Consider the following 17231-nt stretch of genomic DNA (forward strand, 5'->3'; position numbering starts at 1 on the left):
TAACACAGCCAGTTAGGTAAGAGTGGATCTAGGATTTCAACCCGGGCCAGCCCAGACTCCAGCTAGTGAGGCCGCCCCCTGTGGCCCAGGTCCAGCGAGGCCGAGTCTCCCAAGGTGCAGGACCGCACAGTCCCTTGGGCTCCACGGCTAACTTGGGCCGACCAGCGGTCGTGGGGAGGCGGACCCGACAGGCCAGGGTGGTCGTGGCATCGAGTCCAGCGTTGGTGCAAATGGCCGGGGGCCGGTGGCGGTGGTGGGGCGGGGGGCACGGCCCGCATCAGGCAAATCCCGGAGGCGCCCTCTGGACAATTCCCGTAAACACGGGCAGAGCGGGGCGGGGCTGGGCGGGGCTTGGCGGGGGCCCAGCATTTCCGGGGACGCCGCGCCGGACTGAGGCTGTGCGCCCGAGACTCCGGGTCCCCAGGGGCTGCGCCGGGCCGGCCTGGCAAGGGGGACGAGTCAGTGGACACTCTAGGAAGAGCGGCCCCGCGGGGGGCGATGACCGTGCGCTGACCGTGACTCACTCCAGGTAGGCGCGGGGGGTGCCTGGCGAGGTGGGAGCCGCTGCCCGGGAGGTGGCGGACCAGGCGAAAACCGCCGCGCAGCCGCTGCCCCCACCCTTGCATCCGCACCTCCCGCCCGGCCCCTCTCCCCAGAGGGCGCCACCTGCACGCTTTGATGGGCACTGGGGCCCGCCGCCCGGGGAGCCTGTTGCCATGGCAGCGCAGGAGGCTGGGCCCGCGTTCCCATGGCCACCGGGGGCCTTTGAGCAGCGTTCACATCGCGCCAGTGCACCACCCCTACTCCTAAACCCGGGACCTGGCCCTGGGGGGAAGTCATTTGGAATTCGGAAAAGGCCTGGGCCCCTGCGGAATGGTCGCGGATATGACCTCCGAGTTAGGCCCTTTGTCATGGCTTCTTTCTTCTCACTGAGCACTAAGGTGCTAGAAGGAGAAGGCTAGAAGGAGAAGGAAGTTGAGGTTCTGGGCATGAAGCTGCAGTTGCGGCTACTCGGGAGTTATTCTGGTCTAGCAGAAAGGCGAAGGAGCCCTAGGTCATCTCGGGAAGGTCATCAAATCTCTGCCCACATTTCCTCACCTGTAATATGAGTATGTTATTTGAGTTAAACACAGGATTCTTCTAAAGGTTGAAATGCCTTAAAATTTTGTGCGGGAAGCATACAAAGTTTTAAAAAGTTTTTTCCCCATAATGCCTTAGAACTGGAAAAGATGTAGAAATCACCTTGGCCCATCCCCCCTCATTTTCATAAGGAAAACTGAAGCCAGAGAGATTAAATCGCTTCCCAAGATGACAGTGAGTTAGTGCGAAGGTCAGGATTTGAACTCAGGCCATGGCCGTTTCTTTTGGTGACTTTTTTTTTTTTTTTTTTTTTTTTTTTTTTTTTTTGAGACAGAGTCTTGCTCTATCCTCCAGGCTACAGTACAGTAGTGCAATCTTGGCTCACTGCAACCTCCACCTCCCTGGCTCAAGTGACTCTTCTGCCTCAGCCTCCTGAGTAGCTGGGACTACAGGCGTGCACCACCATGCCAAGCTAATTTTTGTATTTTTAGTAGAGACAGGGTTTCACCATGTTGGCTAGGCTGGTCTCCAACTCCTGAGCTCAAGTGATCCGCCCACTTTGGCCTCCCAAAGTGCCTGGTTTATAGGCTTGAGCCACCATGCCCGGCCTTTTGGAGATTATACCTTCTGAAGCTCAGGAAAATCTAGGATATGTCTCCTTGCACCTGGGGCTCAAACTGTTGGTGACAGGTAATCTAAATATGGGGACATTGGCCAGGCATGGTGGCTCACGCCTGTAATCCCAGCACTTTGGGAGGTCGAGGCAGGCGGATCACCTGAGCTCAGGAGTTTGAAACCAGCCTGGTCAACGTGGTGAAACCTCGTCTCTAGTAAAAACACAAAATTAGCTGGGTATGGTGGCGCATGCCTGTAATCGCAGCGACTTGGGAGGCTGAGGCAGGAGAATCGCTTGAATCTGGGAGGCGGAGGTTCCCCGAGCCAGCCAAGATTGTGATTGCATCCCAGCCTGGACAACAAGAGTGAAACTCCATCTCAAAAAGCAAACAAAAAATAAAATAATAAAAATAAAGGCCAGGCACTGTGGCTCACGCCTGTAATCCCAGCACTTTGGGAGGCCGACATGGGCAGAGAGATCAGGAGATCAAGACCATCGTGGCTAACACAGTGAAACCCCGTCTCTACTAAAAATACAAAAAATTAGCCAGATGTGGTGGCGGGCACCTGTAGTCCCAGCTACTCGCGAGGCTGAGACAGAAGAATGGTGTGAACCCGCGAGGCGGAGCTTGCAGTGAGCCGAGATTGCGCCACTGCACTCCAGCCTGGGCGACAGAGCAAGACTCCGTCTCAAAAAATAAAAAAAATAAAAAATAAAATAAAATAAATAAAGATTGGGGACATTGGCAACAGTTGAACTAAAGATGGGAAACGGAGACTTGTGCCTTGGGGAGAGCTGAGTCTCCCTGCTGCATGGGTCTTGTGCCTTGAGGCTCTTGCTTTAATGTAGTATCTGACTACATTGGACAGGATGGTCCAAAATAAGTCCCTGGGAGCCAAGCATTCAGCCACTCTCCAAAATACCATCTCTTCTGAAGCCAGCAAAGCTGGTGAGCCTGGAGCTAAGCAAGAAAACTGTTTAGCTTCCCTAAAGCAGGGAAATGGGACTCTAGTCCTGCCTCTATCCGTGTGGTGCTGTTTCCTTTGAAAGGGATAACAGAAAAGTGGGGGAAAAGATCCAGGAAGGAAAACTTGAATGAATCCTTTGGCAATGATTTGAGACAGCTAGAGCAGAAAACATTTGCTGGGTACCTGCTATTTCCATGTTCTGTCCTGGGGCTGGAGATGAAAAAGCTGAGTTAGGCAGGCCTTGTCCCTGCATTCAAGGAGCTTGTAGAAGAGAAGGGAAGAGAGGGATGTGATGTGTAAGTGAGTATTTCACTGCAGCATAATGAGGTCCTAATAAGAATCTGAGCAGAGTGCAGAGGGAACTCGCAGGAGCAACTCTGGAAATTAGTTGAAAACAGCAGGATTCTAGCCTGGGAGCACTTCTAGAACTCTGCCAAGTTGGCCCTGGCCACTACCTTTGTTGGAAACAAAGAATAAGGGAGTGAAAGTGTCTAAAGAAAGGTGGGGGCCGGATGCAGTGACCCACGCCTGTAATCCCAGCATTTTGGGAGGCCGAGGCAGGCAGATCACGAGGTCAGGAGATCGAGACCAGCCTGACCAACATGGTGAAATCTTGTCTCTACTAAAAATACAAAAATTAGCCGGGCATGGTGGTGCATGCCTGTAATCCCAGCTACTCAGGAGGCTGAGGCAAGAGAATCGCTTGAACCCAGGAGGCGGAGGTTGCAGTGAGCTGAGATCATGCCATTGCACTCCAGCCTGGGTGACAGAATGAGACTCCATCTCAAAAAAAAAAAAAAAAAAGAAAGAAAGAAAGAAAAGAAATGTGGGTCAGGCATGGTGGCTCATGCCTGTAATCCCAGCACTTTGGGAGGCCAAGGTGGGTGGATCGCTTGAGTCCAGGAGTTCGAGACCAGCCTGGGCAACATGGTGAAACTCAGTCTCTACAAAAAATACAAAAATTAGCCAAGCATGGTGGCCCACGCCTGTAGTGTCAGCTATCCAGGGCGCTGAGGTAGAAGGATCACCTGAGCCAAGGGAGGTTGAGGCTTCAGTGAGCCATCAATCATCCTGCCACTGCATTCCAGCTTGGGTGGCACAGTGAGACACTGTCTCAAAAATAAAATAAAATAAAATAAAAGTAGCCAGGCGAGGTGGCTCATGCCTGTAATCCTAGCATTTTGGGAGGCCAAGGTGGGCGGATCACCTGAGGTCAGGGGTTCAAGACCAGGCTGGCCAACATGGTGAAACCCTGTCTCTACTAAAAATACAAAAATTAGCCAGGCATGGTGGCGCATGCCTGTAATCCCAGCTACCCGGGAGGCTGAAGCAGGAGAGTTGCTGGAACCTGGGAGGCGGAGGCTGCAGTGAGCCGAGATCGCACCACTGCACTCCAGCCTGGACGACAGAACAAGACTCCGTCTCAAAATAAATAAATAAATAAAAATAAATGTAGATCAGGATACATATTGTCTTTTTTTGTTTGTTTTTTGAGACAGAGTCTTGCTCACTCTGGGTGCAGTGGCGCTATCTCAGCTCACTGCAAGCTCCGCCCCCCGGATTCATGCCATTCTTCTGCCTCAGCCTCCCGAGTAGCTGGGACTACAGGCACCCACCACTATGCCCGGCTAATTTTTTTGTATTTTTAGTAGAGACGGGGTTTCACCATGTTAGCCAGGATGGTCTACGATCTCCTGACCTCGTGATCTGCCCGCCTCAGCCTCCCAAAGTGCTGGGATTACAGGCATGAGCCACTGCGCCCAGCCAGGATGAATATTCTCTGAAAGAACAGTTTAAAGGATCCTGATAAGCTAAGCTCTGTGAAGGCAGCAACCCCGTCAGTTTCCTTAAACTTGAGCAATACTTAGAAGGCAGCAAGTGCACAAGAAATATGTGTTGCATAAATGAAAGAAGGAAGTGGGGGGGAGGAAGGAAAAGGAGGAAGTGAGCGAGGGCAGGAAGAAAAGGGAAGGAAGGGAGAGGAGAGAAGTGAAGGAAGGAAGAAAAGGTAGGAAGGAGGGAGGGAAGGAAAGAAGGAAGGATAAACATTGGCTTATATTAGAAGAGGTGGATGGCTACAACTTGAGACAAAACGTGGTTGATTTCTGACTATAGGTTGAATATCCATATGGGTTCTGGAGTCAGCAGATCTGAGTTGTGGTCCTAGTCCTGACTTGTCACTTGTGTGACCTTAGTAAGTCCTGGAACCTCTCTATGCCCCAATTTCTCACTTCTGAAATGGGAATACAATAATAACTCATATCTCACCCTGTAGTGAGAATTAAGTAAATGATTGAATGTAAAAATTTGGCACAATCCTCACTTATAGTAGGTGCTCAATAAATATTAATTAGCTATATAAATGTCAACTTTGATGTAGGTGGAAAGAATTTGCCAAATATTTCATGTCAAGGTTATATAACTATTCCAAACTGAGGTATAATTTCTTTTTTCTGATAAAGGCTAATTTTGAAAGTTCCTTGTGTCTGCAGACTAACGCACCTTAGAGAAATGGTTCTTTACTTTTTTCGGCGGGGAGTGGGGGCTGGTAGCAAGGAGCTTTTGAAATTAAATGAAAGCTCTGATTCTCTCTCTCCTGAAATGGCATCTCATTCTTGGCGTTCACAGCTCCCTGAAGCCCACCCGTGTGGTGAAGGGGGTCCCTGCTCTGCTGCACTGCTCACAGGCTATAGTGAAAGAACTCAGGCAGCATTCATAGAAGAGGTGGCTGGGAGGAGCAAGCAGGGTCAGCTGTCTTTCAAGGGGTTTGTGGAAACCAAAAGATGAGACGGCTAGAGATAAGCACATGTGGCCCCGTGGGTGCGTCCTCTTAGAGCCCACTCTCCTGCTAGGGCCAAGCTGGGGCTCACTCAGAACCTTGTGGGCTCCAGAGTCCCTGGTGTGGTGCCCACATGCCGGACCCTCATTCACAGTGCATAAATGGTGCTGCAGGGTGGCTGCTGTGTGAGATTCCTATCCAGGCATGGATCTTTGGTGCCACCCTCACATCAGCTTTCTGTGAGTGTTGTCTCCTAATACCACTGCTTTAGGGTGGCAAGTGGGCACACTGCCACAGGTGGTGCATTCCTCAGAACCTCCACCCTGGCAAAGCAGGGTGAGAGTACAGCCTACAGAGCCTTAGGAGATCCGTGGCAACCCGTCTGTGCATCCCCGCTACCCACCTAGGCATACCTGTTCCTGACCACTCTCTGGGATCAGCATCAGAACCAAGAGCAAGGCTCTGTCTGGGAGTAAGAGTGGCAGCCACCAGGTGACCTGAGGTGATGGGGAAACTCCAGGGTCAGAGAGCTCCTCCTCCCTGGGAAGGAAGAGGCAGAGGGGAGAGCCTTGGGCCTTTGGGAAGGAAGGTTGGTTTCCTGAGGTGGAGGGAGGGCCCTGGCCTGTTCCTCTTTCCCCTCACAGGGGTCTGGGGCTCAGACTGGGATTTTAGAGGGAATAACTCGATAGCAAATGGGGAGGTAGATTCCTCACTTCATGGGATCTTTGGAACCAGGGTGTGTGTCTGTGTGTGTCTTGCTCTGTGTGCATGTGTGTGTATGTGTGTGTATGTGTGTGTGTCAGTGTCTTGCTCTGTCACCCAAGCTGGAGGTGCCATCGTGACTCATTGCAGCCTCTACCTCTCAGGTTCAAGTGATCCTTGCACCTCAACCTTCCAAGTAGCTGGGACCACAGGAGCACACCACCACACCTGGCTAATTTTTAATTTATTTTTTGTAGAGACCGGGTCTTCCTATGTTGTCCATCTGGTCTCCCCTGGACAGGCGAGTGGGTGCAAAGGCAGAGGCAGACAGCGCCTCCTGAACTCATATTGGGGGAGCAGAGGAGTGACAGTGGCAACTTCATGTTCTACCCTGTCAGGGCAGGGACAGGTTGAGCCCTGCTGATTGCCCCACAGCCCTGTGGGGCGGAGGGATCCCCTCCCAGGGAGTGGCCAGCTCAGGCCCCAACAGGCCCCAGTGGGGGTGGTGCTGGGTGTCAGGCTCCTCACCACAGCGGACGCACCTGGGACTTGGGCTGGGCGGGCCGGTTCTTTCTCCCCATGAGAGTTGCAGCCTCAGCACCAGCTTTGCAGGAGGTGGCTGAACTTGAGGGAGTACCCAGAAGGGGGTCCTCAGAGATGGGCATCTAAGATACTTCAGAGTTGTTGATGCCATGGGGCAACTTTCATGGGGAGGTGAACCAATAACATAGCAGGCGTGGCCTTGCTCATTGAGCATTCACTACATGCCAGTGTTGCCCGTGGCTTTATATGTACTCTCTCCAGCCACCCATGAAGTGCTGTTCATAGCACTCCGTCCTAGATGAAGAAGCTGAGGTTCAGAGTGATTGTGTGGCTTGCTAAAAGTCCACAAAATACGGAAGGTAGTGAATTCTTCTGACAGAAGAACCTGTGTGCTCAACCACTGGATTCTACCACTTCCAGGAGCAAGAAAAACAAGAGGCCGGTAGTGGGGAAAATGGTTTGGGGAACGGAGATGAAGCCATTTATTTACATTTGTTGCCAGACCCTGGGTAAAAGCTGCCAGTGAGTTTTGAAGGCAGTGTAAGTGCTGACCCGGGGTGGATGCCCTCTGCTGCAGAAGGCGCTGCCCCAAGGAAGCTCCCAGCCCTGAGGACTTGGCAGCCATTGGCTGATTTGAAAGAATACACAGGGTGTGCCAGCTGGTGTCGCTTCCTCTTCAACATGTATTGATGCTGCAGCTGAGCTGCTGCCCAGCCCCTGGGGAGAAGACACCAGCAGCATGCCCAGCCAGGGCAGGGTGGAGAGCTGCAGCTGCAGGTTGGCATAAGAGGAGAGCTCAGGGCTACAAGGGGATGGTTGTCGGGGGCCAAGGCCTGGAGAGCTGGGCTGCAGCCAGTGTATGTCTGCGAGGCCTTGCTGGGCAGCCTGCCAGTCAGCACCCGAGAATGGGGAGGAGCTTGAGTGCTACCCCAGGAGGGGGCGGGTGGGACCTTTGGGTTCAAGCTCCACTGGGCTTGGCAGGAGGCCCCTCCCCCACAGCCAGCAAACAAAGCAACAACTCCCAGAGTAGAACTGTGGGAACTCCAGAGCCAGGTTCCCCTGGGTGGGAATTAGAGCAGGCAGACCTGGCCAGGAGCCGCCTGGCAGGGGCCATCCATGCCCAAGGACATGGCCTGCATGCAGCTGGGCAGAGGCTGTACCCATGGATGATTAATGGGTATTGATCACTTGGGAGGCCAGATGTAGCCTGGACACTGCTGGCACTTGCCCTGCGTCTGTTCCCTTTGTACTGGGCAGGGTAGAGAAGCAGCAGGGATGTGTGTTCATTTGCTTTATACTTTTAGCCATGCTTCCCTTTATTTTCTTTCCCTTGTAGCTTTTTCTTTTTTTTTTTTTTTTTTTTGAGACGGAGTCTTGCTCTTGTCACCCAGGCTGGAGTGCAGTGGCACGATCTTGGCTCACTGCAGCCTCCGCCTCCTGGGTTCAAGCAATTCTCCTGCCTCAGCCTCCCGAGTAGCAGGGATGACAGCCTCACACCACCACGCCTGGCTAATTTTTGTACTTTTAGTAGAGATGGGGTTTTGCCATGTTGGCCAGGCTGGTCTCAAACTCCTGACCTTGTGATCCTCCCGCCTTGGCCTCCCAAAGTGCTGGGGTTACAGGCATGAGCCACTGCGCCTGGCCTCGTTTCGGCCTCTTTATAATGGATTCCTATACACATTCTTGTGCTTCTGTCCTTGTGTATGTATGTGTGTGTGTATGAGAGAGAGAAAAATGAGGAAGGTCCATGGGGAGGAGGCGCCAGAGCGTGTGAGTGTGGATGGAGAAGGGGCCAGCTTTGATGATGACTTCATTTTGCTGGCCAAGGCACGGAGGAAGCAGTGCTTTTCTCTTCGTCTCTTATTTTGGTACTCCCTTTCCAAGCTGCCTCCTGAGCTCTTTATAAACACTGGCATTCTGGCTGAGAAAGACTCGCCAACATCCAAGAGTGGCAAAGGGGAACAGGAGACACATCGTTGGCTTGGGAACCGCTCCCGCTCGCAGGAAGTCTGCTCACAGGAGATTTTTCTCTGTCAGTGTCCTCCTGTGGTTTCTAGTCTGGGGAGAACACATCAGCACACTAAAGGAAGAAAGGGGAGCCCGCAAAGACCAAGGCTGCTGTGCTGGGGGCGTGGATTCGAGGGCTCTTCTCCAGGCTGACAGCTGGGACCCTCATTTTGTCAGCACTGTGGAGTTCCTACTAGAGTGCCATGCAAGGCAGTGGGGGTTTGGAAGACGGAAGTCCTGTCACTGTCCTCAAAGGACTTGCTGCCCAGTTGACATAAGACATATTGGAAGCATTTGAGCAGGATATAATTATCCGCTTAGTGAGGCCGCATCAGCCCCTGTCTCCTCTGCTCTGAGGTGAGCACAGCAGTCGCACAACTCATGTGTTGCCAAGACACCAGGGCAAAGCAGCCCCACTGCCATTTTAGGATCTGCTTGATGTGGAGATTCAGGCACTCAACAAATAGTGATTGAGCATGTGGCCAACATCAGGTACTGTTCTAGGTGAGTGCAGTAGGCAGAAGGTAGAAGAAGGAAATGTTGTAGCTAGTACCTTGACTTTGACAAGATTTCTTGCAATCTTTTTCATAATATTCTTTTTTTTTTTTTGGGTTGGTCGGGGGGACGGAGTTTCACTCTTGTGCCCAGGCTGGAGCACAGTGGCGCCATCTTGGCTCACTACAACCTCTGTCTCCCGGGTTCAAGCGATTCTCCTGCCACAGCCTCCTGAGTAGCTGGGATTATAGGTGTGCACCACCACGCCCGGCTAATTTTCGTATTTTTAGTAGAGACAGCGTTTCATCATGTTGGCCAGGCTGGTTTCGAACTCCTGACCTCAGGTGATGCACCCACCTCAGCCTCCTAAAGTGCTGGGATTACAGGCAATGAGCCACTGCTTTCAGCCCATAATAGTCTTATGGATAATATGGAGAAATGTGGGCTGAACAGTGCAGTTAGGAGGACACATAGCTAGTTGTTCAGCCTATAAAAGATATTGATCAGGCCAGGCGTGGTGGCTCACACCTGTAATCCCAGTACTTTGGGAGGCCAAGGCAGGTGGCTCACCTGAGGTCAAAAGTTCAAGACCAGCCGTGACCAACATGGTGAAACCTCGTCTCTACTAAAAATACAAAATTAGCCGGGCGTGGTGGCGCATGTTTGTAATCCCAGCTACTCGGGAGGCTGAGGCAGGAGAATCGCTTGAACCCACGAGGCAGAGGTTGCAGTGAGCTGATATCATGCCATTGCACTCCAGCCTGGGCAACAAGAGTGAAACACCATCTCAAAAAAAAAAAAAAAAAAAAACATATTGATCTGTTCTAACCTTGATGGAGGTCTCTAGTGGCGTGCCATTGGGCTCCGTTTGTGACTCTGTCTCACCCATTTATTTATTTACTTACTTATTTTCAGGCTCCCAAAGTGCTGGGATTATAGGTGTGAGCCACCGTGCCTGGCTGTCACCCATTTTTGTTTAATCACTCAAAATTTTAAATGGAAAGATTAGTACAAAAACACCCAATAACTCTTCACCTATATTGACCAGTTTTTGCCAGTCACATTCATGTTCTTTCTCTCTAGTACATGCACATACATATATATACACATTTGTTTTTGCTGAATCATTTGAAAGTAAGTTGTAGACATCGTGACATTTCAACTGTAAAGCTTCAGCAGGTGTCTCTGAAAGACCAGGACTTAATCACATCTGAGAAATGCCATTATCATAGCTAAAAAAATGAAGAATGCCATAATATCATCTAATACACAGTCCATATTAAAATTTCCCCAATTGCTCCATGGCTTTTTTTTTTTTTTTTCCAACATTCAATCTTCAATCAAGGTTCACACGTTGCTATTGATTTTGTTTGTTTTTTTTAGACAGGGTCTCATTCTGTCTCTTAGGCTGGAGTGCAACAGCATGGCTCCCTGCAGCTTTGACCTCCTGGGCTTAGGTGATCCTCCCACCTCAGCCTTTCAAGTAGCTGGGACTACAGGTGCGCACCACCATGCCTGAGTAATTTTGTATTTTTTGTAGAGACCAGTTTCACCCTGTTGCCCAGGATGGTCTTGAACTTCTGGGCTCAAGTGATCCACCTGCCTTGGCCTCCCGAAGTGCCGGGATTACAGGTGTCAGCCACCTCGCCTCGCTGCATTTATTATGTCTTTTTAGTCCCTTAACCTAAAACAGCCCCACCCCTGTCTGTTTTGCCTCTCACTAGATTGCCCTTTCTGAAGAGTCCAGGCTAGTTGTCTTGTAGAATACTACTCATGCTGGATGGGTCTGATTGTGTTTTCATTGTTAGATCTGGGTTACAACACACCTTCGAATGCTGCAAACATTGATGATGTTTTGTACTTGTTGTTTTTTCTTTTTTTGAGACAGGGTCTCACTTTGTCACCCAGGCTGGAGAGCAGTGGCGTGATCTCAGCTCACTGCACCCTTGACCTCCCAGGTTCAAGCAGTCCTCCTGCCTCACCCCCCGAAGTAGCTGGGACTACAGGCATGCGCCACCATACCTGGCTAATTTTTGTAATTTTTGTAGAGATGGAGTTTTGCCGTGTTGCCCAGGTTGGTCCCGAACCCCTGAGCTCAGGCAGTCTGCCCGCCTCGGCATCCCAAAATGCTAGGATTCCAGGCGTGAGCTGCTGGGCCCAGCCTGTTTTGTACTTCTCTTTTTTTTTTTTTTTTTTTTTGAGACGGAGTCTCGCTCTGTCACCCAGGCTGGAGTGCAGTGGCGCGATCTCGGCTCACTGCGAGCTCTGCCTCCTGGGTTCACGACATTCTCCTGCCTCAGCCTCCCAAGTAGCTGGGACTACAGGCGCCCGCCACCATGCCTGGCTAATTTTTTTTTTTTTTTGTATTTTTAGTAGAGACGGGGTTTCACCGTGTTAGCCAGGATGGTCTCGATCGCCTGACCTCGTGATCTGCCTGCCTCGGCCTCCCAAAGTGCTGGGATTCCAGGCGTGAGCTGCTGGGCTCAGCCTGTTTTGTACTTCTTATTGCATCATATCAGGAGGAAAATTACGTCAAATAGTCCCATTACTGTGATGCTACTTGTGTCTACTTGGTTAAGATTGTGGCCCCGAGATCTCTCCCTTAGAGATAAATGTTCCCTTTGGTAATTAGTAAGTCATCTGTGGGACAGACCTTGTTAACGTATAGTTTCGTAACAATCTTCCACCCAATGGTTTCCCATCCACTGATGATTCGTACTTGAATCTAGATTTTCTAATTCTATCACCATTTCTTCTACTTTTTTTTTTTTGAAACAGAGTCTCGCTGTCGGTCAGGCTGGAGTGCAGTGGCGTGATCTTGGATCACTGCAACCTCCGCCTCTTGAGTTCAAGAGATTCTCCTGCCTCAGCCTCCCAAGTAGCTGGGACTACAGGTGCGTGCCACCATGCCCAGCTAATTTTTTTGTATTTTTAATAGAGACGGGGTTTCACCATGTTAGCCAGGATGGTCTCGATCTCCTGACCTCGTGATCCGCCCGCCTCAGCCTCCCAAAGTTCTGGGATTACAGGCGTGAGCCACTGCACCCGGCCTCTTCTACATTATTAACCAGCATTTTTTGGTAAAGAAAAGCTTCCTTTTCACCCCTTATTTTTTCTCTCTCTCTGGGTTTCACTGTGGACTAATGGATTGTTTTTAAATTTAATGTATTAATCCATTACTTCATTATGTTTTAATGCTCAGATTGGTCATCAAGCTGGTTCCGATGTCCTTTGGACATGGCCTCATTAGTTTCTGATCATTGCTTTCTGGCCCAACAAAATGTCTCATGTTTACGTCGTACTTTCCCTTACATTCACCCAAAGAATCTTGGTTCTCTTATTAGAGAGTAGGATTAGGAAACCAAGATTGGCCAGGTACAGTGGCTCATGCCTGTAATCCCAGCACTTTGGGAGGCCGAGGTGGGCAGATCGCTTGAGTCCAGGAGTTGGAGACCAGCCTGGGCAACGTGGTGAAACCCCTTTCTCTACAAAAAAATTACAAAAATTATCCGGGTGTGGTGGTGCATGCCTGTAGTCCCAGCTACTCAGGAGGCTCAGGTGGAAGGATTGCTTGAGCCTAAGAGGTGGAGGTTGCAGTGAGCTGAGATCTTGCCACTGTACTCCAGCCTGGGTGACAGAGTGAGACCCTCTCTCAATAAAAAAGAAAAAAGTAAACCAAGATTTAGGTGCTAGATCTGCTCACCCAATTTTTGTTTTTTTGGGACGGAGTCTCGCTCTGTCACCCAGGCTGGAGTGCAGTGGCGCAATCTCGGCTCACTGCAAGCTCCGCCTCCCGGGTTCACGCCATTCTCCTGCCTCAGCCTCCTGAGTAGCTGGGACTACAGGCGCCTGCCACCACGCCCGGCTAATTTTTTGTATTTTTAGTAGAGATGGGGTTTTACTGTGTTAGCCAGGATGGTCTCGATCTCCTGACCTCATGATCCGCCCACCTCGGCCTCCCAAAGTGCTGGGATTACAGGCGTGAGCCACCATGCCCGGCCCTGCTCACCCAATATTTTTATCAATAGCTTGAATAAAGGCATAAGGAATGGTTATCATGTTTACAGATGACCCCAAACTGGAAGGGGAAGCCAAATGTATGATAATAGAATCAGTTTTCAACATGACTTCAGTGGGATGACATCTGAGCCAGAACCACTAGATTTATTTATTTTATTATTAATTAATTAATTAATTTTTTTTTTTTTTTTTGAGATGGAGTCTCGCTCTGTGGCCCAGGCTGGAGTGCAGTGGCGCGATCTCGGCTCACTGCAAGCTCCGCCTCCCGGGTTCGTGCCATTCTCCTGCCTCAGCCTCCTGAGTAGCTGGGACTACAGGCACCCACCACTGTGCCCAGCTAATTTTTTTTTGTATTTTTATTAGAGACGGGGTTTCACCATGGTCTCGATCTCCTGACCTCGTGATCTGCCTGCCTCGGCCTCCTAAAGTGCTGGGATTACAGGCGTGAGCTACCGCGCCTGGCTGGTAAAACTCTTTATTGGACCAAAGTTGATATAAAAAAAATAGTTCTGGTTGTCAGCTGACATGAGTCAGCAGTATTCTGTGACTCAAGTTGCATTCATTCATTCATTCAGCCAGTACTTACTGAAGTCCTGCTTACCATGTGCCAAGCACTATTCTAGAGGCTTGAGATACATTACTTAACAAACCAAATAAGCAAAAATCTCTGCCCTCTCAGTCAGCATTCTGCGGGAGATGGGATGTCAGACAATAAAGAAAAACCATAACTAATATATCGTATGTTATTCAGTGATGAGTGCTCTGAAAAAATATCTGAAGGTATTTTTAAGGAGATAAGGGGCATATTAGGAGGAAGTTCAGATTCTTCAAGGTGATAAATGAGCAAAAGGAAGCAAGGGACTCAGTCCTGTGGTTATCTAGGGGGAGAGTGTGCCAGGTGAGGGAGCAGCCAGGTCAAAGGCCCTGCTGGTTCGGGCTACTATACATGTACCTGGTGTGGATGAGTGAGGGGAAAAGTAGTAGAGGATGCAGTGGTACTGGTGGTGAGGATGACATGGAGGGCTTTGCAGACCACTCCAAGTAAGGTCATTCTGAATGAGATGGGGGAACCCTTGGAGGGTTTTGAGCAGAGGAAAGCCCTGACCTGGCTTGTGTTGTGTGTTGTTTTGTTTTCTTTAAGATGGAGTCTTGCTCTGTAGCCCAGGCTGGAGTGCAGTAGCACAATCTCAGCTCACTGCAACCTCCGCCTCCCAGGTCCCGGTTCAAGCAATTCTCCTGCCTCAGCCTCCCGAGTAGCTGGGATTACAGGCACACACCACCATGCCCAGCTAATTTTTGTGTTCTTAGTAGAGATGGGGTTTCACCATGTTGGCCAGGCTGGTCTTGAACTCCTGACCTCAAGTGATCTGCCCGCCTCGGCCCACCAAAGTGCCGGGATTACAGGCGCGAACCACCACCCCTGTCCTGGCTTGTGTTTTAAAGACTCACTCCAGCTGCTGTGTTGAGAATAGATTGTAGGGGAACCAAGGAGGAAACGGGGAGAACAGTTAGGAGGCCCTTGCAGTAACCAGGAGAAAGAGGGTGGTGCCTGGGCCCTAGGGAGCTGGGAAGTGGTCAGATTATAGATTTTCTAATGGACTGGATGTGAGGAGTGAGATAATGAGAGGAGCTGAGGGTTTTGGCCTGAGCAACTTAAAGATGGAATTGCCATTAAATGAAATGGGGAAGGCTGTAGGTGGAGCACATTTTTGAGAAGGGGGAGAGATCAGGAGCTTAGTTTGGGACATGTTGGGCTTGAGATGCTTTTCAGACAGCCAAATAGAAATGTTGAGGCCGGGTCAGGTGTGGTGGCTCACACCTGAAATCCCAGCACTTTGGGAGGCCAAGGCAGGTGGATCCCGAGGTCAGGAGTTCAAGACCAGCCTGGCCAACATTGTGAAACCCTGTCTCTACTAAAAATACAAAAAATTAGCGGGGTGTGGTGGCATAAACCTGTAATCTCAGCTACTCGGGAGGCTGAGGCAGGAGAATCACTTGAACCCAGAAGGCAGAGGTTGCAGTGAGTGGAGATTGCACCATTGCACTCCAGCCTGGGCAAAAGAGCAAGACTCTGTCTCAAAAAAAAAAAAAAAAAAAAAAAGTTGAGGCCTTTTGGAGTTAAGGGCTGAGCAGGGCTGGACTAGGCGGCAGATAGGGGTTTGGGTATCACTGGCTGTAGGTGGATTGAACCCATTTAGAGTAAGCATCCAAACCTGGGCAATAGTAGCACTGTGGGTGCTTGGTGCTGTCCATATCCCATGTGGAATTCTGTGTCCAGTTCTGGGAGCCCCTTTAAAAGGGATGCTGCTAGCCTGCACCATGTCCACAGAAGGTGATGGAGGTACAGAAATCATGCAGCATGAGGAAACTTAGCCGTAAGAAAGGAGACCTGGGACCATGTGGGTGCTGTGCCCACCCTCTTGACAGCATCCCTGTTGTGGGAGCAGATGTGGCAGACCCTGAAAGTCGGGAGGAGAGGAAAAGAGGTGCTCTGAGGAGGCTGATTTTGGCTGGGGGTGAAGAGGAGCTTTCCTGCAATTGCAGCAAATTTATGGAGCGATGGTCTCTACTGCCATGGAAATAACTAGCAGAGGCTTTCACTCTTTTGGACTCTTAACTACAGGAGGAACTACTACATTTTTCTGTAATCCTGTGCACACTTAGGAAAAGTTGAAGTAGCTTTCCCAAAATTACTTATCCTTTGAGATTATTGCTTAGATAGTTTCTATGTTTTGTTTGTTTCTTAATGCTGTTGGGATCCACTAAATTGATTTCAGAATCTGCTAATGGTCCAGGCTGCAGTTGGAAACCCCTGGTCTCAGCAGAGCTGAACTCCACCCGTGGAGATGTTAGGAGCCAGGAGGATTAGGGGTGGGTGCCTCTGGGCTTCCACTCCAGTCTTAGGGGTTCCCTTCCCCTGCCGGGTCACGTGCAGGTTGTGAAGGTTTTACCTCCTCAGCAGTACATTAAATCCTATTATCCCACTTAAGCTAATCTTGCCCTTCCCCCACCCGAGGGCTTCGCGTGGACAGAATATTAAGCGGACAAGCCCGCAGGGTGCCTAGACTAAGTGCTGAGCTTGTAGTGAATGCCCAGCCATGACTTGCAGTGGATTGACCTGTGCAAAAATTGGACTCTCAAGCTGCTAGCCCCAGTGTCAGCACGAGCTCGGCCGAGTTCATTTGGTCGCAGGAACAAGGGGGTCGCCAGGAGCAAGAGCGGAGGGGGCGCCTAAAGGGAGGAGACCAAGGCCTAATCACCATCCGCCCCCTAACTCCCTAGGCGCATAGCGGGGACGCAGCGTGTCCCCAAACCAACGCCACTAGCAGAGGGTCCCAGAGGAGCCGGAAGGGGCCAGGGCCTGGGCGGCGGTGGGAGGGTCTGAGCAGTGGGGGCGGGGAGCTGGGGGTCGGCTTTCGTCCGCGTCCCAGCGCTCCGGCGGCCGCCGGGGCTACTGATCCCGGGCTTGGCCCCCTGCGGCCGCGCCCCGAGCTGCCGCCCCTCGCGCTGCCAGCGCCCGGGAAGGAGGAAGGGGGAAGGGGCGGGCCGGCCGGGCTCACGGCCGACTTCCTCCTTCGGCCCCGCCCTCCGCCGCTTGCGGGTGAGCTCTGCCCAAACCGAGGCTGCGGGGCCGGCGCTGGCGGGAGGACTGCGGTGCCCCGCGGAGGGGCTGCGTTCGCCAGGGCCCACGTGACCCTGTTTCCCACCTCCCGCCCCCCAGGTCCGGAGGCGGGGGCCCCCGGGGCGACTCGGGGGCGGACCGCGGGGCGGAGCTGCCGCCCGTGAGTCCGGCCGAGCCACCTGAGCCGGAGCCGCGGGACACCGTCGCTCCTGCTCTCCGAATGCTGCGCGTCGCGATGGGCCCGAGGAGCTGGCTCGCCGCCCCATGGGGCGCGCTGCCGCCTCGGCCACCGCTGCTGCTCCTGCTGCTGCTGCTCCTGCTGCAGCCGCCGCCTCCGACCTGGGCGCTCAGCCCCCGGATCAGCCTGCCTCTGGGTGAGTGCCGGGGACCCGGGGACGC

General features: G+C 51.6%; 1 protein-coding gene across 1 annotated transcript in view; it reads left to right on the plus strand.

The window, feature by feature from the left end:
* The first annotated feature begins 347 nt into the window (after positions 1 to 347).
* The window catches only part of SEMA4B (semaphorin 4B), a 44879-nt gene continuing 27995 nt past the window's right edge, over positions 348 to 17231 (plus strand). Inside the window, exons 1-2 of the mRNA XM_003807724.6 lie at positions 348 to 529; positions 16932 to 17206. Of these exons, the coding sequence (XP_003807772.5) occupies positions 17053 to 17206 (154 nt within the window). The 5' untranslated portion in view covers positions 348 to 529; positions 16932 to 17052. The remainder of the gene's footprint in view (positions 530 to 16931; positions 17207 to 17231) is intronic.

This window comes from Pan paniscus, chromosome 16 (genome assembly GCF_029289425.2).
Source record: "Pan paniscus chromosome 16, NHGRI_mPanPan1-v2.0_pri, whole genome shotgun sequence".
In the NCBI taxonomy this organism is placed as follows: Eukaryota; Metazoa; Chordata; class Mammalia; order Primates; family Hominidae; genus Pan; species Pan paniscus.